This window comes from Hyperolius riggenbachi, chromosome 1, assembly GCF_040937935.1.
Source record: "Hyperolius riggenbachi isolate aHypRig1 chromosome 1, aHypRig1.pri, whole genome shotgun sequence".
Lineage (NCBI taxonomy): Eukaryota > Metazoa > Chordata > Amphibia > Anura > Hyperoliidae > Hyperolius > Hyperolius riggenbachi.
In genome coordinates, this window is record NC_090646.1 from 596414441 (window position 1) to 596439563 (window position 25123).

Here is a 25123-nt window from a genome sequence, read left to right on the forward strand (position 1 = left end):
ATTTCAGAGGCAGAGGGGAGTGAGCTGAGGGCTGGAGATGCAGTTGCAGCTTGCCTATGTGTAATGTGACAAACAGAACATGGCTGCTGTCATTGTATCACAGGAATAAATAAACATGAAACTGTTAAAGCTGTTTGCAGCAAGATTTGATGTGTAAACTATCTAAAGTTTACATAAGATATATAGACAAGTTACTTGTCATAGTTAGTTTCTCATCTTGGATCCACTTGTTATCCTGCTGAATACACTACACCCCACTCCTGGTTATTATTGAGATAAATGTTAACATTAGTGATGGTCCAATGAGATTACAGTAATTCTAGTTTGAATGCAAGTTGTATGCAGTTTGGAATTGGGCCAATCACATGCACTTCCTGCCAATTTTGGTTGGACCAATTCCAATCTGTATTAGCCAGATTTGCTTAAATGGCATTGGCCGTCTTGAATCAACATGCCTTTATATAGTATTGACCTTGTTCTGCAATGTGTTATAGCATACATCGAACAATTCACTGTCTTTTTTTTGTTTTAATGTAATGCAATAATGCTATAATAAATGCAATAAGATGTCCCCTTTAAACCCTGGGGGATACTTAACTCGGAAGGGGAAGCCTCTGGATCCTAATGAGGCTTCCCCCATCCTGCTCACCCTCCGAGATCCAGCACTGGCAGCCCCCAAATATCAGCAAGGTAAATATTTACCTCCCGCCATCCAGTGCAGGCGCAGTAGCAGTTTTCCAATCGTGTTTAGGCTAAAATAGCCGAGCCCTATCAGGTCCGCTGTATTGTGCATGCGACTCGCACCTTAGCGCAAAATTATAATTGCATGTGACCAATTTTACCACCTAAATAAATATTTTGAGAGCCATCAGATTTTGAATACAGGTAGTCCCCAGTTAACGAACGAGATAGGGATTATAGGTTCGTTCTTAACCTGAATCTGTTCTTAAGTCGTAACACTGTGCCATCTCTGTCCCCTGTACCTCTTCTGTGCCTCCAGTGTCCCCCTCTGTGTCACATCTGCCCTCTGTACCTGCTTATACAAGTTTAAAAGCCATTTATTTCTTTGATTTTTTTTTAAATCGATTTTCCCAAAAACTACAAGTCCAATTTAAAAAAAAAAATTTTTGGCTTGTTCCCATGGAAACACGGAATTTATGCCATTCGTATCAGCGGGTCGTTCATAAGTCGGGCGTTCGTAAGTCGGCAACTACCTGTACTATGAACAAATTGTGTACTTAAGCTCTCATACTACATTATTAGTGGTAAAATTGCCCAATGATTAGCCAATCGAAATTGGAAGTGTGTACCAGACTTTAATCCTGTAAGACATGATTATTAGAGACAGGCAGTGAGAATTTAAAGTCCCATACATGCAGTCAGTCCATGTCGCCCAACAGGGATCGGTACCCAATCCCTCGGACAACATTGCACCGCCCCGAGGTTGTGTAGTCCCGTCCCTGGCTTGGTTTTCATTATGAGTTGTCCACTGGGTCAATGTTACTTGTGCCTAGAAATCAGGAGAATGAAAGAAGGGTGGGAGCACTGGGGGTAGTACACAAGTGTGGTCATCAGGGTTTGTTTTGAATCTGTTCTGGTGGCTGTAAGATGTATTTTTTAACACTGTGGAAATGCTGTAAACAGGTTGTCGTGACCATTTTTGTGATGTTTTATGTCTCGAAAGAAGTGCTCTGCCTTTTAATACTGCACTTGTCAAAAAACGTAGAAAACCAAGGTTCCACTTCTGCACTATAAAACTTCTTTATTTTTTTTAAGCAGTGCAGCTGCTGTTACTATAGTTACTCTTCTTGCTGTAAAAGTTTAGCATAATAACGCAAGTGCATTACAGATATCAATAATATTCTTTAACCGTACTTTATAGAGTATTTTTTATTTCATAGCAGATGTGTTACTCTCCTATTTCAGCTATGTGCAGCTATTTCTTTATGTTTTTGGACCTCTTTCTGTGAAAAGGGCATAAAATAAAATTTAGAGGCATGTAAAAATTTACTCTCTACAATTGTTTTTTAATTTTCGAGGGGCTGGAGTTGGTGTGGAGAGATTTATACATTTGTACCGAGTTATTTTGCTTTTTATTTTCTTCTGCATGCTGTGTGTTCCAGTGAGCAGTTGGATGCTGGGTAAAGATGTTAAATCAATCATGAATTGCAGTTCCAGCTCTGAAGACATGATGCTTAGCAGATCTTTCTTTATTGGTCCATGTTCTTTTTTCGGTACCTGGATTCCAAATGAGTTAGAATGCAATGTTGGAGCGTGCCAGAACTAAATAACAATCTGCATTGGTCATTTTTTTTTTTTTTTTTTTTTTAAGATATTCATGTAATGCAGTATATAAATACTTTAATTGGAGACTGGGGTAGACATTCACTAAATGTTATTTTTTTTAGCCAACTTAATCAGCTTTCTTGGGGTATTTGGCATTCAGTTTAAGGTTTCTTGCTTTATTAACCTATTCATGAAAGTCGTAAAGTAGCCATACAGCTAGAGATTCTGATTCACTCGACAAAGTTATTGACTTTATTAAGGCATTGACTTCAGTATGGTTTGATCGAAAGTCGATCGACTAGTGACCCACACACTACAACAATATCCTATGCGATTCACCTTTACATTCGATTTGACCGATGTGTCTCCATGCTCTGAATGCAAAAATCGATTTAGAGTCGATCGAATGATAAGTGAACAGTAGCTGATTCCTCTGCCCTGGACCGATATCTTGCCTCCTGTTCGATTGACTAAGTTGGTTGATTCGACTTTAAATCAGCCACTTTTCATCGATTGGGAATTCTGGAACACACTTGATTCTCTCTCGATTCTATAAAATGATCCAATCGAATAGGTGATCATACAGTAAATTGCTAGATGTATGGCTACCTTTAGAGCACATGGCCTCCTATTTTGTTTTGTTGTGCAACCACTTAAGTACCAGCGATCTCTGCCCCATTAAGGATCAGGTACCAGACCCAGTACCACAAACCACCGGATACCGGCGACAAATCACCGCAAATACCCACCACAACTACCATCCACACTGCACACTGGGAACCTCAGGCCACCCACTCTGCCGTCTCTATGACAGCAGAGTCCTTTGAGAGCCTGTCAGGAGCTGCTTTCATTGGCTCCTGACCCTGTCTATCAATGTAAGCCAGTGGGAGCTGCTTACGTTGGTAGACAGGGTCAGGAGCCAATTAAATCGGCTCCTTACCGTCTCACAGTGTTCTACCGTCATAGGGTAGAGTAAGTGAGCTGTGGCTGGCAGAGAGTGGCGTGACATTGGTGAGCTGAAATTTATGCCCTGGCAGCCACAACCGCATCAAAACAGGGCGTAGATTTCATCTATCGTCATCCTTAACTGGTTAAAAAGCACATTTTTCATACTCTGATAAGCAAATCAGATCGTTTACCAAACAAATGTAAACTTAGCTGCTTTTCTTCTCACAGCCACTGCTGCTGAGAAGCCCGATCTTGGTCTGCTTCTTGGCTCATCTCTCTTCCTCCCAGTTTGTCAGGCTCCCAAGCTCTATATTGGTACAAAGACCTGGGGAAAAGTGACCGACAACCACAAGCCGAGCCAGTTCCTGCTGCATATGGTAATATTGCATGGAATGTGGGCATGGGAACAGGAACATGCCATGGCGACAGGGGCTTAAAGGATACCCGAGCTGAAGTGCTCTGTTAAAATGGTGGCTACTGTAATGTGCAGGCAGGAGTCCTGATGCTTACCACTCTTCATGATCATTCCTGTGCTACACCGGTCTGCCGCAAAAGGACTCGTTAGCAGACGTGACTTGGCCAACTCACCAACCTTTAACCTGGACATACTAGGATGTGCATGCACAAGTTGTCTGATTCAGGAGTATGGGGGTGTGGCCACAAGGGGGGCAAATCCGACATACTGCTCATGCGCAGCCCAGTATGTCTGAGTTAAATGTCAGCAACTTGACCACGTTTTCGCCGTAAATGGAGCCTTTTGCAGTGGAATGGAGGGACACAGGAGTGATTGGAAGAACGGTAGGCAGCAGGGCTCATGCCCACACATCACAGTAGCCAACTTTTCAACAGAGCACTTCGGATGATGAGGGAAAGTAGGAAGTAGCTTGTGCAGGACCCTTTTTTTTGTGAAGTCCACTCCCTTTTTAATCAAAAGGATAAATGGGTCGGCACCACCAAATGTAAGTAAAGCTCTTTAATGAATCATGGAACAGCAGTGACAGACGCTGTTTCGGGCTGACAAGCTCTTTTTCAAACTGCAGTTTTGGATGCCGACCCATTCATCCTTCTGACTGCATTGGTCCCAAGAGACACTGGGTCGTGGCACACCTATTTATGCTAAAGTGCTCCTCACTTCACCTATCTCTGCCACTCCCTTTTAAATGACTGCCATGTAGCCATAATCGTATATAATCCTTATTACGGGACCTTTAAAAAACATTTGTATTTGGCTTTCAGAACAGAGAAAGCTGAATGCACCTTCATTCTGCAGAGGAAAAAGTTAAACAAAAAAAGAAACCATTAAGTAAAAGCATATTAACATCTTCCTTTCCAAAGCAAAGAGCCAGAATCCATTCCTTCTAGTCTATAAAATATTACACACACAGCTCAGGGCTATAAAGGTTTTATTTTTTTGGCAGGTATTGAAACAGTTGTTAGAGATATGCTTTGGGCAGTACGAACCTTTCATTTTATTTTTGTGCATGGTAATATAGCAATGTTAGTAATCTCTAGAAGTTTATAAAATCATAGTTGCTGCATATGTTTCAATATTCCTCCAAAGAGCATAAACCGTGGGATACATATTTTGCCATTTTTGTTTTGGGTGTCTGTTTGCAGGATACAATATAATACGTTTTTTTAAATATCTATGAAATTTTCTTACATATTTTAAAATGCATGGCTATCACCTGCTTATGTCACAGCCTGGCCTATGTACCAATAAAGGGGCTAGCCAGCTATCAAGTGAGGCAATTATTCATTTCCTCTGATTAAAATTGAACTGGACGTGCACATAGTACAAACGTGTATGTACAGTGCCAACATATTAATAACCAGGCTGATTTTCTTTTTTTCTTTTGCTGCCTGAAAGAGTTACATTTCAGGCATGCAAGTGGCAGCTTCTGCCTTGACGATACCTTTGTCGAGTATATAGTAATGAACAAGGAAGGATGTCCCGCTACACCGTTGTAGGGTAAAAGGATCTCTCCGACTTTATTTAACACATCAGCAAAAACACAGACAACAGCTCATGCGTATCGGAGCTCTATATGGCTCCTTAATCATAGCTAACATAGAGCATCTAGACAAGGGTATATATGGCCAATTACCCACCCAATAATGGACGTTGCTACTTTTCATAAAGTGACAACACAGACACATTTAAAATGGCAATATCCAATGTACAAAAAATAGAGAATATAGTAAGCCTCACTGATCAAATTACAGCCATAAACGTTTTCCTAGCTGAATACAACTTCTGAGGGCAGGGGAGAGTTAGAAAATGGTCAATAGTTCATGTATTTTAACTCTGGGAAACTTATTAGACTGCCTTTGATCAGAGACAATAAAACATGCAATCTACATTGTAAATGTAGAGATATATAAGAAAACCATGGGATACCTAAAAATTACAATTGTTTATCTCATCTGTTTATTTTCGCCTTGGATTCACTTTAAGCTCACTTCTGCATAGTAAATGCAATCGCTCCAAAATTTCTCCAAAAATCACATTCGCTGAAAAAAACGTTCTTTTTCTCGGCTTTGGAAATAAAGGGACTATAAGTTCAAATGGGTACTCAGAACTTCCTCTCTGCTATAAAAGATTAGCCACAGCATGATGACTTTTATGCTGGGAATACACGGCTCGTTCCTGGCTCTCGATTCTCCTCTCAGTCGTTTTTGCCGCTCGATTCTGCAGTCGATTCTCTTATCTTCCGCTCATTTTTCTTATCTTTTTCCATTCCCTTCTATCAGAAATCGAGCGCCAAAAGGATCGAAAGTGGGATCGGACATGTCGGAAATTATCTTTTGAACCATCGAATCACCTCAAAAACGAGCTGTGTATTCCCAGCATTAGGGGAAAACATTTCTCCATTACAATTAATGGAAGAAAACTCTGGTTTTAACTGGATTATGGTCTTTCCTGTAGGGGAAGAGTTGCAGCACTAATTGGACACTCTGATGTAGATTAAAAAAAAAAAACATAGCAGAATGCAGTGGATTTCTACAGCAACTATGTGTGGAATAAAGACTTCTCATTGTGTGCTATTGCTTTTTTATTATTGGTTTTCTGACTATCCAATTGGAGGGCTGGAAATTTGTTTGTTATTTACAAGTTGTCCCTGTGTCAGAGTTCACCTCAGCTATACCATTGTAGCTGTTCTTTGTGTGTGGCAGAAGGTAAGAATGGCTGAAAATGCTGCACTTGCTGAAAAGTGCACAAACACATATTTTACATAGTTGGATTGGTTAAAAAAAATCTGTCAATGAAGGTTAACAACACTTAAGAAGGCAGGCAGCAAAAAACTCTTACAAGGCTTGGGTAAATTCCCTGGATCAACACTGCCAGGAATTGCCAATTATTCCTTTAATAAGAAATCATACATGGCCCCCTTTAAATGCGGACAGAATTTTTACAACTATTTCCTGTGGTAAGATATTCCACAGTTTAACCACTCTTACTGCATAGAACCCCTTTCTAAACAGTTAGCAAACATCTTTTTCTTCCATATGCATATTATTACATGCCTAGGGACAAAAATATAATGTTCTGCACTTTTGTAATGCCCTCTGATGTATTTAACATAATTAGATCAACTCTAAGGTGGCTTTTCTCCAGACTAAATAAACCCTGTTTATCGAAACCCTGCCCTGGTAAGTGAGACCTTCCATCCCCCTAATCAATTTTGTTGCTTGTGTCTGCACTCGTTCCAAACCTCCAGTGTCTTTTCTCTTAAAGAGACACTGAAGCGGAAAAAAAATATGATATAGTGAATTGGTTGTGTACTATGAATAATTACTAGAAGATTAGCAGCAAAGAAAATATTCTCATACTTTTATTTTCAGGTATATAGTGTTTTTTCTAACATTGCATCATTCTATAATATGTGCACATTACACAACACTCAGCATTCAAAATGAGTCTTTCAGAGCAGTCTGTGAAGTAATGACCTCTCCTCTAGCAGAGGAAAAGTAAATAGTCCAGGAACAGTTGAGATAATAAAAGTCAGATAACAGCCCTCTCCACGACTAACTTAGTCGGAGAGCTTAATGGCTTGTTTGCATAGAGATAACAACTGGAGTTTCTCAACTCTTCCTGTACTGGAAACAATTACACTGATGTATCTAATCTTAATGTTTTATTTCTTAGCTGTGCTACACATACAAATCATAATATCATCATTTTTTTTCGCTTCAGTGTCTCTTTAAGCAGTGTCCAGAACTGTATTCCATATTCCCGATGCAGCCTTATATCTGTATTGCTTTGGCTGTGTCTGCAGTCCTGTTGGGAAGATCTTTGAGTGCGCTGAAGTTTTTTTTTTCTCCTCTGTGTCTTCTTGGCATCTAAAGTAGATACAAACTCTGGCAGAACAATGTGGAGGTGTTGCAAATCTATTTTGATTGCAAACACCTTGAGAAGATTTGCTGTACATCCAGTGACCACATGCACTGTGCAACTGGCTCTGAAGCAGAGCAGGATCATCCACAAGACAACCTAAGCAAATATCTGGGGCCTAATGGGTTTCAGGGTGCCCAGCTGCCACCTTCTTTGACCTTGAACTTCTCCCACCTCAGATTACCAGAAAGACTACCATGGGGGACCGAAGCTACTACCTTGCCTTGGGCTCAGTTTAGTCTTAATCCTTCTCTGCTCTGATGGTGCAGTTATCCTTTAAGCAACATTAGGGCAATGCGCTCACTACCAGTAGTTGATTCGTAGATGAGCCCATTCAGGTCGGGGATTTCCATTTTTGTTGGAAATCCCTATTTTCTTGTGTGTGGTTTTTGAAGTGAGCCCTTTATTTATGTCTTCTCTAGAAGAGTTTCTGTGAAGAGTTGCAATGTATAATGCTCTACTGAAGCATAATATGTCAAGAAATGCAGAGACAGACACAATAATCTGTCTCCCAAACCACAATTAAAAAAAGAAGCTTCATCCTGAGGACTACATAAACCATCTTAGCTTCTTCTTGAAGCTTCCAGCTGCGGTGTTTCGCCTCCAGCAGTAAGTGGGTTGATAAGATTACTTCTGTTAAACTTCCTGAACCCAGTAGAGCGCCATATCCCGGTGTGGCCGATTATGCCGAAGATGAAGTGTGAAAACATAAGCAACTTTAGTATCCTTGTCTTGTTTTCTTTCACATAACTGCGAAAAAATCATTTCTTCGCCACTGATACATGCTAAAATAATCTGCAGGTTAATCGCTTGTCCTCATTGTCTGTGCCGTGAAGACATGATTTAGATGGGAATGTAGATAGCATTGCTGTACTGTATTCTTGCTAGACTAGGTGCTTATTAAATTTGCTTTTTATCCTAAGTTTTCTCCTAGGAAGATTTGTAATCTTCTCTTTAAAAAACTTTTAAGCAATTTACAATAGTAAAAGTACTAAAAAGTTGGTGAACAAGTCATACATAGTTACATAGTTACATAGTTACTTTGGTTGAAAAAAGACATACGTCCATCGAGTTCAACCAGTACAAAGTACAACTCCAGCCTGCTCCCTCACATATCCCTGTTGATCATAAAATCCCTGGATTAACATCATTGGCATTACCTAGTAATTGTAGCCATGGATGTCATTCAACGCAAGGAAAGCATCTAAGCCCCCTTTAAATACCAAAACTGTTTTGAGTATTTTCTGGCTTACTGGTGGCCAGTGGTGGCTCCAGCTTTAAATTTTGGGGGTGGGAGGCACAATGGCTGGCAGGGCCCATTTGGATGATCGATATCAATGTTTTTATGGCAAAATGTATATACTGTATGTTTTGCCTAACCAAGGTGATAAAATTAAGGCTAACTAGTTGAGCAACAGAACTCTTGAGCAGAGCAGATTGTCCAAATGATGGCACTATTATGGAAGAAAAGTTACCTACATATGTACTTGGCTAGTTGGCTGGCATACTTTCATCCTTACTTGCTAACAAGCTGCTGCTGTGTGGACAGATCACAGACAGATCATTCCAGCCCCCAGCATGTATCTTAGGACTCTAAAAGCAAGGGGAGGGGGAAGAAGCAGGAGGGAGATAAACATTGAGCAATCAACAGAAAAAACAAAGTCTAACATCTTAAAAGCCCACTCACACAACTAGTGCCTGGTACACATCAGATAGATACAGTAGATCCAATCGATTATTTCCAATAGGTCTGATCTGATTTTCAATCATTTTTCTATTTGATTTTGTATAGAAGTGAGTGAAAAATTGATCAGAAAAATGATCTGATTTTCGATCTGACCTGTTGGAAATAATCGATTTCACCCATCTATCTGATGGGACATTTGCATGGTGTTTACCAGGCATAAAACTTTGCTTTCCATGATTAAAATAAAATTGGGCTATACATAGTGCTAGTGCAGTGCAAAAATGTGAAAGCGTGAATGGTTTGTGTGGACTTAAGGGCTTGGTGGCAGCCGCATACCCATCAGAGCCAGAAAAGGGCTGATGTGTGTCTGATAATCAGACGGGTAGTATGGGAAGGTGTACAGTATAATGCAAATCTATGCTTAAAGAGAACCTGAACTGAAAATAAAAAGTCAAAAGGGGCAGGACTGTGGAGTTGGAGTCGGGGCAATTTTGGGCACCCGGAGTTGGAGTCGGAGTCGTTGATTTCATAAACGTCGGAGTCGGATGAATTTTGTACAAAATCCACAGCCCTGTTAAGTATTAGACTAAGGAGTCGGAGTCCAGGAGTCTGAGTCATTTTGGTACCCGGAGTTGGAGTCGGAGTCGTGGTTTCAGAAACTGAGGAGTTGGAGTCAGAAGATTTTTGTACCGACTCCACAGCCCTGGGGGTGGGAGGGGGACAACTAGACATAAGGGAACTGCATAAGGGAGGGCCACGAGACAAAAGGGAAGTGTATAGGTGATGGAGGAGGGCCACTAGTAACCAATGATGTTTATAAATGAGAGACTTGGCCATTAGACATTGAGGTTGGCCCACAAATTGATCCAAGTGTTTCAGCCCACTTTGTATTTGAGTTTGACACTTCTAAATAGATAAACTGCTACAGCTAACCTGTGGATAGAGTCGCCTTCCTATCTTTTTAGAAGAGCCACTTGACACTGTTCCAGGTTTTCATTGTGGTTTGAGTCCATCATTCATCAGTATGTATAACTGAAACATGAGTTTTTCTGTTCTTCATGGAGACAACTAGATGAATTGGTTAAACTTCTGCTGTCTATAGACTGTGAAGTTCTGAAATGCCATCATCCTATCCCTCGCTGCCAGTTTCTGCGGGTCTGCTGGCTTGTCTGGACACTTTTTTTTGTTATTTGTTGAACAGCACTTTTTAACAGCTGGCCTTTTTGGAATGCACTGTGGATAGTGATACATTTGTGTGTCTGTATTTATCTGTCGATTATAAATACAATGGCTTAATTGAGCTTAGATATTACTGTTCTTTTCACACGTGGAAGAGTTTACTTGGTGCACCCAGCTGTCATATATTATTGTCAAAATCAGTTTCCCAGGGGCTTCGGTTCATATTCTGCAAGTGCTTTTTCTCTGCTTCTCTGCAGAATCTGCTCAGTGCTGCACCTCCAGTTTTTGCATCTGTTGCTAATCTTTTTAATGCTTGGTCCACCCAGGCCTCAGCTTTTGTTATTAATGTATAAATACTACTCCCAGAGGTGAAGCAACTTAACCCATTGCTGCTTCTGGATATACTACCTCCCACATTGTTTCATGACATCCTTTTATTATTACATTAGAGTCCCGGTTATCCAGAGCTTGACTAGCCAGCAGTCTCAACCAACCAGCACAAGTCACTAGCAGTACTCACAGTGGTGAAGTTCAACCTTTTAGGCTTTTTGTGGGCTCTGCTGTGCTTAAAGGGACCCTGACCTCCAAAAATAAACGAAATTGGTACTTACCTGGGGCTTTCTGCAGCCCACCGTAGTTCGGGAGGTCCCACTGGCGTGGTCCTGGCTCCTCTCCCAGTCCCTCCGCCGCATAGCGCACCGCTGGGCTCCAACTTCCTGAACCGGGACGCTTTTCGTCATCACGGCAGCCGGCGTGACAGTACTGCGCATGCGCGGTTGAGCTCGGAGTCCCTTTAAGGGTTATATCAAAGGTTAATATACTTTCAAGTACTGTATTTTAACATTTCAAACAGAGTTCATGGTATGTATATAGAGTGAGCTATAGTACTGTATTCATACCTCCCAACTTTTTGAGAGCAGAAAGAGGGACATTTAAGCCACACCTCTAACCACGCCCTTAACACCCCCCTAGTCACGCATAGGGCTTGATTCACTAAACAGTGATAACTCAAATATCACTCCTTATCAAAGATATCACAGTTAACACCCTTATCAGAGAAGAATAGCGAGCGCTACAAACTTATACCTGCTAATCAGCAATGACACTCGTCCTGCCCTGAGCCCCTGCGGGTTCGTATCACTCGCTATGCTACTCTGATAAGGTGTGTTAACTTTGATAAGGTGTGATATCTATTCATAAGGTGTGATATTTGAGTTATCACGGTTTAGTGAATCAAGTCCATGCTGTGAAGATTTCATAAGAAAAAATGTTGTTTTATAATTCAATTCACTATGGTCTTTTCTATCCTGGTCCATTTTCCTTCATATTAACAATGGAAAATCAGAAATATATCAATTTAAAGGAGAGGAATAAAGTTTAGAGTCAATTAAACACATTTTCCAGCGGTAAAAATGTATATATATTTACATAGATGTGTACATCAGTCCTGAAAGCGGGACAAACGAGGGAGACAGAGGGACTGGGTTCTCAAAGAGGGACTATCCCTTCAAAAGAGCGACAGTTGGGAGCTATGCTGTATTAGTTAGGCCTATTTTTAACATTGAGTTTCAATCAACCAGAAAGCACACTTATTGGGCACCAGCGAATTCCAGTATGTGCCGGATAACTGAGACACTACTGTATACGATAAATCACAGTACCTGGCCAGGACCCAACACACCAACCAATTTTCCTGCATCGCTGACTTTCATGGATGGTTCTTCTGCCCTGCAACTCACCACAGCAGACCAACTGACATGCAGAACGCCCCATGCTTATCCTATTGTCACTTCCATAGGGAGTAAGGTGAAACATTTCTCAGATGATCAATGGTGTGAAATGTTTCTTCCTTTACACAGGGATTGTTTTTACATTTTGATGTAGATGGCCCTTTACACCTCACTTAAAGCACACCTGAAGTGGGACAAAAAAGTGGATTTTTATTTACCTGGGGTTTTTCCCACCTTGGTGACTGTTATGTTTTCATTGAATAATTGTTTTCTATACCAGTCTGGAAGCTGTATGATTTTGGTAAGGATACGGACATATACTTGGAAGTCAGGCGTTTACATACCCTTAAAGAGAATCTGTATTGTTAAAATCACACAAAAGTAAACATACCAGTGCGTTAGGGGACATCTCCTATTACCCTCTGTCACAATTTCGCCGCCCCCCGCCGCATTAAAAGTGGTTAAAAACAGTTTTAAAAAGTTTGTTTATAAACAAACAAAATGGCCACCAAAACAGGAAGTAGGTTGATGTACAGTATGTCCACACATATAAAATACATCCATACACAAGCAGGCTGTATACACCCTTACTTTTGTATCTCAAGAGATCATTGTGTGTTTCTTTCCCCCTTCTGCTCTCATGCACTGAAGTTTCAGGCTGCTCTTCTTCTTGCAAACAGCTTTGCCCTTGTCTGTAATCCTCAGTATGTGAAAGCCCAGCCAGCTCAGAGGACGATTTATCCAGCTTGTAAAAGATAAGAGAGAAGAGAGAATCTGCCATAATCTAAATAATACACAGGCAGTGTGCAGAGAGGGGCCTGGAGGGGGGAGATTCATCACAGAACCACAACACTGAAGAACTTGGCAGCCTTCCAGACACAGGCCGACAAGTCTGACAGGGGAAAGATACATTGATTTATTACAGAGACTGTTATAGTAGAAAATGCTGCAGTAAGCCAGAACACATTAGAATAGCTTTTGGAACTTGTAGGATGATAAAAAACAGGATGCAATTTTTGTTACGGAGTCTCTTTAAGGTGGCCCCACACAATACAATGGAATGATTTGATTTTACAGCAGTTGGATAGAAATGATTGGTTGTGCAGGGAAATTAAAAGGTGTTTTTTTTTTGTTTTGTTTTTTTTTTTGTTTTTGAGTGAGAAATCTGACAGAATAAACTGTTTTTATTGATACGTCGATCAGGAGTGGCTTATTTTTGGGGTAATTTTCATGAAAACTGTATGGTGTAGGGTAGCTTGTCAGTTTCTTGATCTATACACATAAAAAGGTTTCTGTACCGTGTTAGCCAAACAAATTATATAGGTAGAAAAAACGTTTTGTAAAAAAATAACAATGTTGTTTTTTCTACCTATACTATTTGATTTATACACTACACCCAAGCAACTTTATTTTGTAGTTTTCTATCTTTTTTTCACAACTAAGGAAAAATTTAACAGGTGTGTGTGTGATACATTAGTCAGATCTTTCAAATTAAAAAATGTGTTATTCTGTATCAGGCCCGTTTCTAGGGGCCGTGCAGCCGCGCGGCAGCCCTGAGCGAAAAGGGAGGGGGGGCGCTGTAATGGAGGGGAAAGCCGCAGCCGCAGGGAGGGCAGCCTGTCCTCTCTCTTCCTTCCTCTCTCCGGGCCGCCCTCCGTGCTCCCCCCTCCGTGCGTTATATATCCAATATATGTCCAATCGCCGCTCACTCGCCGCTGGTCTTCTCTCTGCATAGATACTGATACATACGCTGCTTTCTGTTTAGCAGGAAGCAGCGTGTGTATAGTGTGTATGCAGAGAGGAGAAGACCAGTGGCGAGTGAGCGGCGATTGGAACCAGGGAGGTGAGTAGTTGTGTATATAACGCTTCCCTGCGCTAATTACTCTGCAGTCGGAGGGGGGAGCACGGAGGGCGGCCCGGAGAGAGGAAGGCAGGGAGAGGTCAGGCCTCCATTATGAGGGGGGGCACCTACCTACCTAACCTATACTGGCGGAAACTACCTATCTAAACCATACTGGGGGCACCTACCTATATAACCTATACTGGGGGAACCCACCTACCTAACCCATACTGGGGGAACCTACCTACCTAGCCTATACTGGGGGAAGCTACCTATCTAAACTATACACTGGGGGCACCTTACATTTATAACCTATACTAGGGGGAAGCTACCTATCTAACCTATACTGGGGGAACCTACCTATCTAACCTATACTGGGGGCACCTACCTATACTGGGGGAAGCTTCCTATCTAAACTATACTGGGGCGCCTACCTAGCTAGCCTATATTGCGGGTACCTACCTAACCTATACTGGGGGTGCCTACCTAGCTAGCCTATACTGGTGGCAACTATACTGGCTACCTATATTGGAGGCACCTACCAAACTCACCTATACTGGGGGCACCTACCTATCTAACCTATGCTGGGGGCAACTATTCTGGCTACCTATATTAGTGGCACCCACTTAGCTAACCTGTACTGGGGACAGCTAACTAACCTATACCAGGGGCAACTGCCTATCTAACCTATAATGGGGGCAACTATACTGGATACCTATACTGGAGGCACCTACCTGGCTAACCTATACTGGGGGCAATTATACTGGGGCACCTATGCCTGGCTACCTATACTGGGGGGACCTATAGCCCACTACCTATACTGGAGCACCTATGCCTGGCTACCTATACTGGGGGAACCTATAGCTGGCTACCTATACTGAGTGCAACTAGACCTGGCTAACCTATACTGTGGGCACCTATACCTGGCTCCACAGCGGGGGGCGCACTTTTTACACTGTCGCCCTGGGAGCAGAGCATCGGTGAGTGGCTGCGTGGGAACAGGTCAGCTGCAGGGGGCTGGCAGAAGCCCCAGGTAAGTGAAACTCTCTTATTTTTGTAACCGTTCTGCTTTAATGATATTAGCAGGAACATCACATGATCTCCCAGAGTACTCCGGGGGAGACGGCTGCATGACAACATAGCCGAGGCTGTGACATAATGTGGGTAATGTGGGGGGGGGGGCACACTTGCAGCGATACATACTAATCTACAATAATTTATAGATATAAGAAGCATTTCTGACACCAAAACCAGGATTATTATGGTAAAGATGGAGGTTTGGTGGGCTATAGCCAGAGGAAGAAAATATACTAAATCTGGTGCGTCCATGGTCCAGAAGCGTCTTGTAGTTGTTCTCCGCCTTGTACCTCCTGTGTCCCCATGTGTCCTCCTGTGTCTCCTTCTGTCCCACGTGTGTCTCCTTCTGCCCCTGATGTGTGTCCTTCTGTCCCCATGTATGTCCCTCTATCCTCCGCTCCCCTGTGTATAATTGTAAGCAACGGCAGCTTGGCTCACCTCATCCAGCGGCAATCAGAGATCTCTCCTGTCCCTCACTGTTCCCCTAGGAGAGGTCTCTGATTGCCGATGGGTAAGGTGAGCCATGCTGCCGCTGCTTATAATTATACACAGGGGAGCGGAGGAGAACACATGGAGAGCAGGGGGCAGAAGGACACACATGTGGGACAATACAGGGAAACCCCCGACAGCAGATCATATCAGCGGGCGTTCGTAAGTCAGGGACTCCCTGCAATTGGCATATAAGACGCAGTGACTTTTTTTCCCCCATTTTGGGGGGAGAAAAAGTATCTCGTATGCCGAAAAAAAGGGTATGTTCTACTATATGTCATTATAGTTCATCTTAAACTTGGGGGTCCCAACAAAGTAACTTTTGAAAAGGAAAAAAAAAACAATATGTAAAATCCAGAAGTCGTTTTACAGTTGATGGGTGGAACGTAATCCCTGCCAACCTCATTCATGTTTTATGACTAAGTCTCTGTTACTGATTCAATAGTAAAATATGTTATGAACTATGGAGAAAAAATTCCTGCAATGAATACATGCTTTTTTTCTATCACTGAGATTTAGCTGTGAATCATGCGACTGAAGCTTTGTCATGGTGAGATCAGAGTTCACAGTGACATGCTGGATCAGAGAAGTTTCATTCATACGCCCCTGAAACAGGTGTGGTAGTGGATGGAATTTGCTTGAATTTTTCTTCTGCACCTTTTTGATATGGGGATGCATGTGGTACTGGGAAAAGGATGGAAGCTATAAAGGTGTTAAACGGCACACATTGCAGGGCAGTCAGATCTTTGCCCATTCTCAGGACACTTAAGAGTAGCAAAAAAGGGGAAAACGTAAAGCAATACATTGCATTACATTGGATTTTTTTTTAGATATACAGTACATATGCACAGAGAGAGATACTAGTTGCTTGGCAGTTGGAAACAGCTGTTATTTCCCACGATGCAACAAGGTTCACAGACAGGAAACTGTCAGGACCTTGGTCATGACATCCCACTGTGGGAGGTGTTTCACCACAATATTAGCCATGCAAACCCCTATGATAATCTATTCGAGAAAAGGTAAATATTTCTTGTGGGAAAGGGGGTATCAGCTACTGATTGGAATGAAGTTAAATCCTTGGTAAAGTTCCTCTTTAAGCTGGGAAGATATCACCAGCATACTGGATTGCTTGGCCAAGCTCTCATCAGTGCAGACAGGTGGAGGGATTTCCATACGCGTACCAGACCAAATCAGATTATTGTCATCTCCAGGCTGCAGTTGCTGCTAAAGAGAAAAATAACTTTGTATAACTTAACTTTGTGTATAATATCATTTATATACTGTATAACTTTAGACATTTATATATAACAAATCATGAGAAAAACTAGATACTTACCTAAGAACAGGGACGCCTTTAGATCCTGCTGTGGCTCCTCACGTCTTCCTGTCCCCCACTGCTGCCATGTGTGGACCCCCAAAAGAAATCCGACGAGCTGCTAGGATGGATCTCTGGATCTCCCTTCCCCCAGCGCCTTTGCTACTACTGCAGAGTGCTGCTTGCACATTTTCCCCCTCCTCTGTCTAGAGACCCCGGTACGCACTGATCAGTCAGGAGCCAAGCAGAATTTTTGTACACCTCTTGTTCCAAAACAATCCAAAGAGGTCACCAGGTTTGCTGTAAACTGGGAAGGATCTGTGGGAAGCTGGCAAACAATGTTTTTGAAACAAATTAATCTGTTTTCTGCACATTTACCACAGTGTACATGAGGAAAGTAGTGTGGCAATGTGTTATTTTTGTAAAGAAAACAGCACTTTTCCACTAAGCACTTGGCTACTTGCGTAGTTCATTGTTTTCTGCAAAGTAACAGTGGGGCATGAGCTGTCCTCTAGGTGGTGCACTTTGCAACTTTTTTGCTTTTGTTTACATTTTTCATCCTTACCACAAATGGCCACAATTAAACCACACGCATAGTTTAGATTACTTTTTGTGCTTCTTATTCCTCATGCAGATCAATTTGTATATGTTTCTAGCAGTGCCAGATCTTGGACTTGTAGCTGTTTGGCATCTTATATATAAGTACTAAATAATAATAAAAACTAATACACTTCCAATGGGTTCCTGGCTGAATTTTAGATATTGTAGTACTCATAAAGATGTGCAAAAAAACATAATGGTACTTTTTTTCCTGAAACCTGGTAAAGGTGAACTGGTAAAGGGTCTTTTGACACTTCTTGAACCACAGTTCTACTGTACACACACGCATACACACATATGCAAATTTGCCTTGTTAAATGTTGCTTTAAAAATGCTAATATAAACATAAATATATATTAAAAACAGTTTCCAAAGGGACAGATTGGTACTATATTATGACTTGCACAACAAATAGTGTCAGCATTAAAGTATTCTTCCAGGTGCCAGGTATATTTTTTGGGGGAAAAGAAAACAAAGCTAGATTAGATGAGATAAACCTAAATACATACAGTACTAGCGCTACTAAGACATTTTATGAAGTCCCTTTCTGCTTTCCAGTACAAGGGTTAAGAAGCTTGAATTGTTATCTATGCAGAGTTTGTTGAACAGTTTGTGGAATTCAATCAGGTTTCCTGAAAGGTAAATGGAAACTAAAAGCCTCTTATCAGTCAGAGAGAGTGGAGATAATAAGGCAGCAGAAACGTTCAAAGGGTCATTACTTCTGTATCTTCTTCAGCTTAAAAAGGCAGAGTGTGAGTTCTAAACAGCAACTGGGACAGTGTGATGCAATCTTAAAAATACAACTATAAAAATGACCCTTTTCTTCTAATGTTTTGTTTATCATCTATACTACACATACAATTCATTATCTTATAAGTTTATTTTCATGTCAGGTTTACTTCATGCGCTTTTCTCCTATCTTTATAAATATCTTCCCACCAACACCAATGATGTGCTCACAACCAGTGGTGAAAACAACATCACAAGGCAGCTCCAGGGAGCACTAAGCAGCATAATCAAATCAAATGTATAGTAATGAAAAAGTTAGTATAGGGAGTATGTATGTGAATGAAAAAGTTGATGCATAAATATGTATCAAAAGGCAATCAGTGCAGCAGTGCAGAGAAAAGTCATGCATCATAGGGTGGAAGAAAAGTGTCTGATGTTGCAGAAAAAGAAGGCGAGGGGAGAGAGAATGGGGAACCAACGCAGAATCAATTTCAGTTGTGCGCAATAGAGAGGCAAATAATTCTGACTTCATGCAAACTTAATGCATTATTTTCAGCTTGGAGTTGGTCCAATAAAATGAAGTTCCTGTGGTTTCTGACTGAATTCCAAACTGCGTATAACCTGCATGAAATTTAAATACAAGCTGCAATTATTTGCATCTCATTGTCCATCTGCAAACTATTATAGGTGGTCCGTGCTTTGTTTTTGTTTTGGTTTTTTTTTTCACAATTGTGGCCGTACATGTTTGCAACTTATATATTACTTAATAGAAATGGTTAGTGAGATGCAAATAATTCTGAATTGATGCTGGGTTTTGCAAATGTTGTATGCACATGTATTCAGCTTGAAAATGGACCAATCAAATCGCACAAGGTGGAATTCGATTGGTACACTTTTAAGCTGCATTAACTTAAAGGGATACTGTAGGGGGGTCGGGGGAAAATGAGCTGAACTTACCCGGGGCTTCTAATGGTCCCCCGCAGACATCCTGTGTTGGCGCAGCCACTCACCGATGCTCCGTCCCCGCCTCCAGTTCACTTCTGGAATTTCTGACTTTAAAGTCAGAAAACCACTACACCTGTGTAGTGGTTTTCTGTACTGCGCAGACACAGACCATACTGGGCCTGCGCTGTGCGCTCTTGATGACATCAGCGGGGTCGAGGACACGGCAACGCAGGCGCAGTGGTTTTTAAGACTTTAAAGTCTGAAATTCCAGGAATGAACCGGAGGCGGGGCCGGAGCATCGGTGAGTGGCTGCGCGGGCACAGGATGTCTGCGGGGGACCGTTAGAAGCCCCGGGTAAGTTCAACTCATTTTCCCCTGACCCCCCTACAGTATCCCTTTAACACATTTGCATAACTGTGCAACAACTCAGAAGGATTTGCTTGTTATTGACCATCCCTATTTTATGATGTAGGAATTACTTACAAGAAAAATAAGATGTAGGCCTTGTTCACACCTAAAATCGCTGTCCACTAGCGATTTGCGTTGGCGTTTACTGTGGGCGATTTTCTGTGATTGAAAATCACTGTACAAATTTGTGTTTTTGAAACAATCGCGATTAGCGTTTCTATATATGCTAATGGCGATCGCTACAAAATCGCCGGGAAAATGCTGCATGTAACACATTTGCGATTATCGGTAATCGCTCAAGTGTGAACACTGCCATAGACTCATATAGCACTAGCGTTTTTAAAAAACGCTAGCGCTTTAGCGATTAGTGGGAATCACACAATTCCCACGATTCGATTACGATTCTATTTACGATCCGATTAAATCCGACATGTCCGATCGGGATTCGATTCAATTCGATTTGCCATTGCAAAACAATGGCATATCGAATCAAATCCAGATCGGACAAGTCGGATTTAATCTGATCGTAAATAGAATCGTAATCAAATCGTACAAAGAGTCGTGTAGATTGGGCTTAAGAGCCCTTTTCCACTAGCTGTGAATTCACAGCGTTTCCGTTGCTTTTTGAAAAAAAAAAAAACACATTCTCATTTACTTGAATTAAAATTGCTGCAGTTTTAAAAAATCGTAGTAAAATTTTGCCACGTTTTTCATTCAAGTGAAGGAGAACGCGTTTTTCAAAACGCAACAGTAATATTGGGGACTTGCAGCTAATGGAAAAGAGCCGAAGCAAAGGTCAGAAAGAATGACAATTAGAAGTAGGTTAGAACAGATCCATAACCATTTAAGCTACGTGTGAAACAAAACTTCCAATCTAGCTTGGCTCAGGACAGACTGTGAAGTTGAGAACTCTTGGATTTTTTTTTTATCTAACCCAAACATTTACGGTGCTCCTTTCATCATGATTGCTGTTTGTCAGGGAGAAGGCCCTTCTGGGAATGGAGGGCTGCAGGAACGGAATGGCTAAGATGCTCAGTTCTGTACTAGATCGCATTCTTCTGTAGAACATCCTGGGGAGTCCCCTGTGTGCTTAGTCTTTTAAAGCCAGATGGTAGCTGTCAGGGTGTTCATAGCCTTTGACAAATTTGTCAGGAGGTCATATAAATATATTCTTTCCATTAGTCTCCCTTGTCTTGTGTGTTTTGCATTAAAGTGGACCTGTGGCAAAGGGAGCCTCTAGTTCTCTAGAGAGATATCATTATACAGACGTGTGAAAAACTAAATTCACCCCATCAAAAATTATTTCAGTTTTCAAAATGGACGTATGAAAGTTTACCATTTTACAAATTTATGTAAAAAAAATTAAGGGCAAGTAATGAGATGGCCCCCAGAAAAACTGGGAAATGGATTCTGCTATAATTTAATTCATTATTATAAGAAGCATATAATTTCCTTCTGTTGGAAAAGAAAGTAAAACATTGGTGGCAATTCTGATGTTTTTTTGAAGAAATAGGATCTGCTCACTTGAGGCTTTGAACAATTTACCAATCTTTGATATTGACTCTTTGATTTTCAGCTGTTCAATGTTTTGGGGATATTTGGATATTTTCATGCTTAGTGCGTTACAAATTGCCCCATAGGATACAATTTTGTTTCAGGGTTTTGATTGGGCCTGAGCCAAGGTGCTTGGTGTATTGACTGGATTGTTTAGATTCATTGTCATGTTGCAAGGTAAGGTTGCTAATTACTAGTAGCTATGTCCTCGTAGCCACTTGTAATCGAAATTTAAATTAGATCCTGCTGCCCGCAGGGGAGGAGGACATCGGCCCATGGGTAAGTTAACCCCCCTTGGCCATGGGCAGCCCGATCTAATTTAAATTTAGTAAAAATTTTGACTACATGGATGTAGCTACTCGTAATGAGCAACCCTAGTTGCAGTGTACACTTTTAATTGTTTCCTTCCTCTAACATTAACCTCAAACACTCCTTGGCACAATAAATACACAAATTCATACTGGATTTTATGATGCTGAGTTGCCCAGGCCCTGAAGCTGTAAAACAGCCTGAAAACAGAACATTTCCACCACCATTCTTTACAGTTGATTTTAGACTCCTCCGGTAAAATGTCATCTTCAGTTTTCACCCAGAATGCATTTTGATAATGTCGTCTCTTGCCCTTCTTTGTCCATGGCACAGTTTTGCAGTTTGCTATTTTTTGCCTTGGTTCATGTTCAGACTTTTGCTGACTGATGACTTTAGACTTCAAAGGTTTCCTCTTGGTACACACTCCATATAGATATAATTTCTGCAGCTTCATTCTGTCCGTAAAGTTAAAGTAATGAAAGTAAAATAATAAATCCGAAAAAAGATGAATTTGACCATGATTTTGGAGGGGTATATTGACAATGCTAGTTTGTTGGAACTTTTTTGCTTGCTATGTTTAAACGTTGGCAGTTTTTCAGCAGAAATATTTGCTTGCCTTCCGTTTTCTTAATGTGCTCAATTTCTGCTAGATCATTCTCAGCTACGTCAAGTAGATTCATGACTGTGTAATCCTCCTCACACATGGAAACAATGGAATGTCTCTTTTGTCTGTCAGGACTCCATCATGACATCATTAGCTTCTGCATTACTCATCATTATGACAGGGGAGGCTTTAAGAGCACAAGTAAACAAATGGACCCCAATAGTGATTGACATTTTCTCTCATTCACTTCCTTTCCATAGACTTGTTTATACTGACTTGTTGGGCGTGGGACGCCATCTGTAGCATCAACACGTTCTTTGCAGGACACAGCTTCTCGTTGAAAGGATAAAGTGTAAAGAGTGGTCCTGATGACAAACTGAAAATGGCCTTTAGAGATCACTTTGTCACCTCTCTGCTCTGTCAACCGAATCTCAACAGCATCAAGTGGTCTGGCTCTAAAGAGAAGCCATAAAGAGAAGCCAGAGAGGAAGCCAAGAAGTTAAAAATATCTTCAGATCTTTTGTTGCCCGTTAAGATCCACTATAAATGTGTGAAAACTATGAAATTGTTTACTTTCAGTCATTGAAATACTAGATTATGTATAGGAGCACATGACAATCATGAAGTAAGCATATCTCTGCAGAAAAATTTTTCTTGCACTGGCAATTCAAAATATTTTCCAGCCATCACACTGCATAGGATCGCAGTGGAATAGCTACAGTGGAAATAGAGCAAAACACAATCGCATCACAGCACGATTGCAGTTGCGATTATGTTTATCATTGGAAAAGGGCTTTAAGTGACAATACTCCCTGAACTCTTTTTGGGGTACTGTTTCCATGAGCCTGTCAAAAAATTCCACTAGGGCCTCAGTCGGAGCGAATCGGCAGCATTTTCCTGCATACAAGAGGGGTGGGGAAATAGTGCCTACATCTACGATGGGCTGCCCATCCAAATCGCACTGAGGGGGAACGGCTTAGCGACTTGTGCTGCGTTTTTGCAGCATGACGGGAGCCGCAGCCAATTCAAAAAAAGTAATCCAGCTTAAAAATGCTTCCCATTACATTTTCCAATATATTGATGCCAAACTGAAAATATTCAACTTTTCTCAACAAAAGTAGAATTTTCTTTTCAAAACCGTGTTATGCACTTTTTACTAATGTTCAATGCCGTTTTAACATGAACTCGGATGTTTTCAAGTCAGAGCATATTCTCACACTGGTAATTTGAAAAGTGTTTTGATAAGTGTAGACTCTTTCTTGCCAGGAGTAAATGAATGAAGTAGCTGTACAAAAAACATCTAGCTTTTTCCTTTGCCTAATTTTTACTGAAGAAGTAGTGTGTGCTAGTGACAAAACACCTTCTAGGAAACAAAAACAGTGTGCATATAATAAAGGAGCAAGGAAAAATGGGCACCAGGTAATAGTACCGTAGGATATTTGTAGTTTGACCGATATTCCACTATCCCCGATAGTAAAATTATGGTAATTAGACTAACATCCCTGATAGTAGAATAGTCAGCAATTAAACTGTAAAACAAAATTATTCCGCTATTGTACGAGTTCTTTGCACTCTAATTCTCACATTAGCCCTCCCCTATCTATTCCTAACAGGAAGCACCACCCACTTACTCCTTACATTAAAGTCACTAATTAACAGACCAAGCAAGGCCGGTAATTAGAAAAGCCTGGAGTTCGGCTACAACGTAGCTAAATTCCAGTGCACTCCTGCACCCAGCGAGTGGTTATACAGCTGCTCAAGCCTACCCAGCAGCCTGGTAATTAAACAGCCCAGAGTTCAGCTACAGTGCAGCCAAGGTCCGCTCCCATTCGCACACCCGCTGCCGTTCCTCCAGAGTCCCGTTACATAGTAGTCAAACTCTACCTCGGCCATTTTACTCAGGCACATGGGGCACTCATTATTTTTTTTTGTCTGTAACCGGTGTTTCCTTTATTTAACATGGGCTCTTCCTTGGGCTAAATTTCCAACGAGCGCCTCCAACAACCAAATTTCTGGTTTTCACAAAAACTTGTCCAGTTAAAACTACATTACTTTAAAGAGGAAATTTAACCCAGGATTGAACTTCATTCCAATCAGTAGCTGATATCTCCTCTCCCACGAGAAATGTTTACCTTTCCTTGAATAGATCATCGGGGAAGTCTTTATGGCTGATATTGTAGTGAAACTCCTCCCACAGTGTGATGTCATGACCATGAACCTGACAGTTTGCTGTCTGTGAACCACGTTGCATTGTGAGAAATAACGGCTTTTCCCAACTGCCAAAGAATATCTCCCTCTGTGTATAGAACTCTCAGTAAACGAACAGATCACCTGGCAGAACTAAGGAGGTCACCACCAGTGATACATTTCTGAATGTGACTCGGGGAGAAGAAACCTTTTACAATGGGAAACACTGACTAAATAATCTATAATGAATATTGCAAAATATTAGCAATTTTATTATGTTATTTTCACTACAGTTCCTCTTTAAGAAAACTATTACATGTAAGAACCGTGAATAATTCTTATTTTTTAAAGTGTAAATATCAGTTTTTATTCATATTTAATGCCACACCCAGTAAAACTCTGCTTTAATCATACGCCTAATGGATATGGTATTGGCTGTAAATAGTTAATTTATTAATGGGTAGTTTAACCTGTTACTTGTATTGATTTAGAAATTTTCGCGTTTAATTCGAAGGTGATTTACATAAAAATATTAAATACTATTTTTTTTAATGTGGCATTTACCTAATGTGTGTGACTTTTTGTAACCTCAAATTATTGCACATTCGTTATTTAAATTACAATAATTTTTTTATGTTGTGCTGGATTACGCAACACGCATTCCTGGAATATGCGAAGAAAGTGGTATTGTTGATATTGGATGACTGCTTTGGTTTCTTTCAGCCTCAGTCCAGCCATCATTACTTAAAAAGCGTAATTGATGACTGAGAGAAGAAATTTGTACCAAGAAAAAAATGTGTTGTTTTACAACTTGGGCTGAGTAGATTTTTCAAATAGTTG

At 41.0% G+C, this 25123-nt stretch overlaps 1 protein-coding gene across 3 annotated transcripts in view; it reads left to right on the forward strand.

The window, feature by feature from the left end:
- The window catches only part of ARL15 (ADP ribosylation factor like GTPase 15), a 372284-nt gene that overhangs the window by 326595 nt on the left and 20566 nt on the right, over positions 1 to 25123 (forward strand). The window contains exon 5 of one of the 3 annotated variants that reach the window (XM_068271767.1): positions 22357 to 22534. The exons of the other annotated variants lie outside the window; for them this stretch is intronic. Within the exon in view, the coding sequence (XP_068127868.1) occupies positions 22357 to 22371 (15 nt within the window). The 3' untranslated portion in view covers positions 22372 to 22534. Of the gene's footprint in view, positions 1 to 22356; positions 22535 to 25123 lie in introns of those variants that run through there. 3 annotated transcript variants of the gene reach the window in all.